The following is a 3,680-nucleotide window of genomic DNA, read 5'->3' on the forward strand; positions in this document are numbered from 1 at the left end:
CGGGTAGGCCAACAAAGCAGTAGGGCGGGCAACGGCCACATTTCTGGCAACGTATTTCAGAAAGAATGCTTCTCGGAGTTCTGACTTGTCTTTTAACGGTGGAGATATTTCTCTGTTAGCAGTCGCTGTCTCCGTCTTCATAGCTCGCCGGGATCTGCTGGTCGGCTGTCGGTCAGCTTTCCGCGGCGCGGGGACGCTCGTCGTGAAGCTCGCCGTGCGTGTTGCCGCCATTACCGATGCAGCACTGCTCTCACGCCTTCATTAAACGTGCATGTGTCAGTGCGTGCAACCGTAGTCAGCACCGGTGTTGGCTGATGTGCCCGATATCCGGAAGCACATCTATCGGCGCAGTGTGCGGCATCATTTTGGCTCAGTGGACCCGGACGGAGCATGGAATCTACATCGACAATGGTTACAAATTTACCAGTACCCTGTAAGTGACGTAAAGCAGATTGAAAAGAGGAACAGCAGTTCGATTTGGGATGTACACAGGATTACGAGATTATAGGGATAACACTCGAATTATGAGGAATTGCAAATGAATATGGTTGAATTTCTGCTGCTAAACCAAAAAGATAAATTTAGTGGCATTTTTCTTATAATTTGGCTAAGTATTCTAAAAAAATCATAGGAATTACACTGTGTACACAGGTTTGCGGGAGCCATGGCCCTCTCGGCAGATTGTTATGACAAATATCTACGAAATATGCCATTTACGACTGACCGTCCTCTTTGATGATTTCTTTGTAACGCTTGTGTGTTTGTATAATTTTGAACTGTAATCTATTAAGACAGTTTAGTGGAAGCGGTTCAACCTGGACTACCACTAGCTGTATGCATGGACGCCAGACCAAGTCTGACGGAACAGTCTTCGCGATATCTTACGTAACACTGTTAAGCTGCGACGCTGACATTCAAAACGAGTGAATAAGAAAGTGTACGGGAAGGGGGTCTCGCTTGCAGCCAAAAACTTTTACATGCTTACACCATCTGCCAGGGAATCATCACTCTAAAATCAGGAAAACGAAATTTCACATATTTAGGATAAGTTTTCATTAAACGATTTAATTTTGTCAGGTTCTCATGTCAAACAAGTTGGCCCTTCCATAAAACGAAGTTGCCTGCTTCATTTTACCCCGCCGGCAACTCCGTTCGGCAGGGCCCGGGCCTGCTCGGCCTGTCGGCAGCGTTTGTCGGGCCTGCGGTCCGACTTTCAATTCGCTCTCATAGAATTAGTAACTTAAGACTCCAGGCAATTATAAACTTAAGGTGACACAAGACTGAAACTGGCATAAAACAGGTTAAACAAGTTAAAAATGTAAATGCGAATTAAATCAGAAAAACGCTTTCCAAAGCAATTTAAGCTAGTTCATTGCTGTTCTTTTAAGGTAGTATGCCTACGGTTGAACGTGACTGTGTGCGCAATAAGCTTTTTAAAATTTCATAAAGTTATGACGTTTTCTACCTTAAAAGAACCGCAATGATCTAACTTAAATTATTTTGTGGAGCGTTTTTTTATTTAATGAGCACCGTGACTGCAAACCAGCCCCCTGCTTAGAAAGAGTTTTTTTTCCTTCTTTTGAGGGGAGGGGGGGTTATCACACTTCGCGTTTTGAGGCCTCCATGTACTTAAGGGGGCAGACCTGTGAAACGCAAGGGTCGAGGAGAATCGCAACTACAAGAAAACTAAGTATCGAAGCCCTTTCAAAGGCTGATACTTACAAAAAGCAAGGATTGAGCTACATTTTGATGTATAGAACGTTTGCGTGCTACTCCGGGAACATGATCATCTTTGTCTCGAAGTGGAAGGTTACATGCCTTCTCCGTGTGCAGGACTGCAACGGATGGACCTAGGACAATGACAAAAATGCTCATTTACTCAGAAAAGATGTAGCTTTCGTTTGACGAGAGCGATTTTAACATTTTTTTAATTTTCAGTGTGTGAAAATTTTTTCCAAAGTTTGGGTACTTAAGTTTGGAGTAAAAATTGGTTACTTTGGCCCCTCTTTTGGTACTTTAGAAATGATATATCAGAATTCGCTCTCGTCCCGACCTCATAGCCAGACTCTCTGAGACACGACGACCTTCTAATTTTCAACTGTCGTACTATGATTGAAATTTGGTGACGACAGCGCTCTTACTTAGTGTAAAGCATTTATTCACTGCACTCTCGTTTACATGATAGTGACCGCATTACCATCTCAGGGGGTTTCTACTCGCGCAATACACTGTACACCTATTTTAGGTACGCGAAATGTGATGTAAAACTTAAAATTAGTGAAATGTGCCCAAAAATTGAAGAAGTTTGATTTCGAAGCCTGTTTAACACCGGCGTAAAACCGCATGATACTCGTAAGATGTGTGCACACTGTACACAATATTTTTAAGTGCATGGAGTAAAAACTCTAAGCAGTGAGAACTCCAAGTGACAACTCCCTCGTTACCATCTTCCTTATCCCTTGTGTCGTGTCTTGTCGCAACTACTATACTGGCTCACGTGGGCGCTCCGAAAAGTGCTCCATTCTCAGACTTGGGGGAGTTGGTTTTGGGCCTTTTAAGTGATACTCAGTTAACTCTTCAAATTAGTCAACTTGTCATTCTGGTTGTTTGCGTTAACGGCTCTAATATTATATTTTAATTGTGCCCATTTCCATGAAAAATCAGCCTGTGCAATGGAGGAATATCTCAGTGAGTGGATGCAACATATGGGTGACCGGCGGAGTACTCCCGCACGACCAATGTTGAAGATTTTACGTCTGCTACGAGAATCATGGGTTTGTGCCTACAGGCCTTAGTATGGTATTTATTAAAGCCAGCGTCGAGACTCAAGTCCCAGTGGCAGGCAACCGCACTGGGCGGAGGAGAAGGATTACTTCAGTGCACTTTAAAAAAGTTTCCCCTATTTTACGAATTCCGAAGATTTACTCCGATTATTGATACTGATTAAAACTGCTGGAAGCACGCAAGTGGCCATTCGCCAGGCAACCAGACCTACGCAGCTCAATATGGCAAAGGCTAAACAAATTTGCAAAGTTTTAATAGTGGAATATCGGTCCCTACAAGTTGACAGAAAATAGAGCTAACACAGCAGACGTTTTTCTGCAAAGTTCCCGGTTATTTCCGGAAAATTTCCCAGTTTCCTTTAGCGCATGCGCGGAGCAAAAGAGGGCGATTTTTAATTGTTGAAGTCTTGTATTGCTTACTCAAACAAACTATTATAGTTTTTAGCAGTAACCTGCTAGTTACATGACCTTGAGTGAACTGAACAAATGTGAGATAGTGTGTTAAAATATATGGTTGAGTGCAATCAACTGCTGCCTGTTCCTTTATTTGCGTTGTGCTCTTGGTGAAAGTTGTTTGCTTATCTGTTTTGCCTGTGTTTTTCTTCAAAAGCTTAAAAAACCTAAGCTTGCGCTAACGTGGGAGCAGATGATATGAGTGATTCTCAAAAAACTTGCCGATTCTGAAAAAGTGTTTTTGAGAGCCGACGACGGTCAAACTCGCAGTAAGGGGGAAGACGCAAGTGACGGGGCAGACATACCAGGCTTCAAAGAGGTGACGGGGCGGACATAGAAGTGGGATGGGAGGTGACGGGGCGGACAAAACTTGAAATCGGAGATGGGGGTGACGGGGCGGACATAAGGATGGTAAGGGGGTGATGGGGAGGACGAAACTTGACA

The 3,680-nt window shown here is 43.6% G+C and overlaps 1 protein-coding gene across 4 annotated transcripts in view; it reads left to right on the plus strand.

The window, feature by feature from the left end:
• Positions 1-341: 341 nt before the first annotated feature.
• The window catches only part of LOC127750489 (uncharacterized), a 38,756-nt gene continuing 35,417 nt past the window's right edge, over positions 342-3,680 (plus strand). For 3 of the 4 annotated variants that reach the window (XM_052272277.1, XM_052272276.1, XM_052272275.1), the window contains exons 1-2: positions 342-433; positions 2,665-2,774. In XM_052272277.1, the coding sequence (XP_052128237.1) occupies positions 391-433; positions 2,665-2,774 (153 nt within the window). In that variant the 5' untranslated portion in view covers positions 342-390. The remainder of the gene's footprint in view (positions 434-2,664; positions 2,775-3,680) is intronic. The other variant, XM_052272278.1, reaches the window with a different exon arrangement.

This window comes from Frankliniella occidentalis, unplaced genomic scaffold, assembly GCF_000697945.3.
Source record: "Frankliniella occidentalis isolate FOCC.00 unplaced genomic scaffold, Focc_3.1 Scaffold197, whole genome shotgun sequence".
In the NCBI taxonomy this organism is placed as follows: domain Eukaryota; kingdom Metazoa; phylum Arthropoda; class Insecta; order Thysanoptera; family Thripidae; genus Frankliniella; species Frankliniella occidentalis.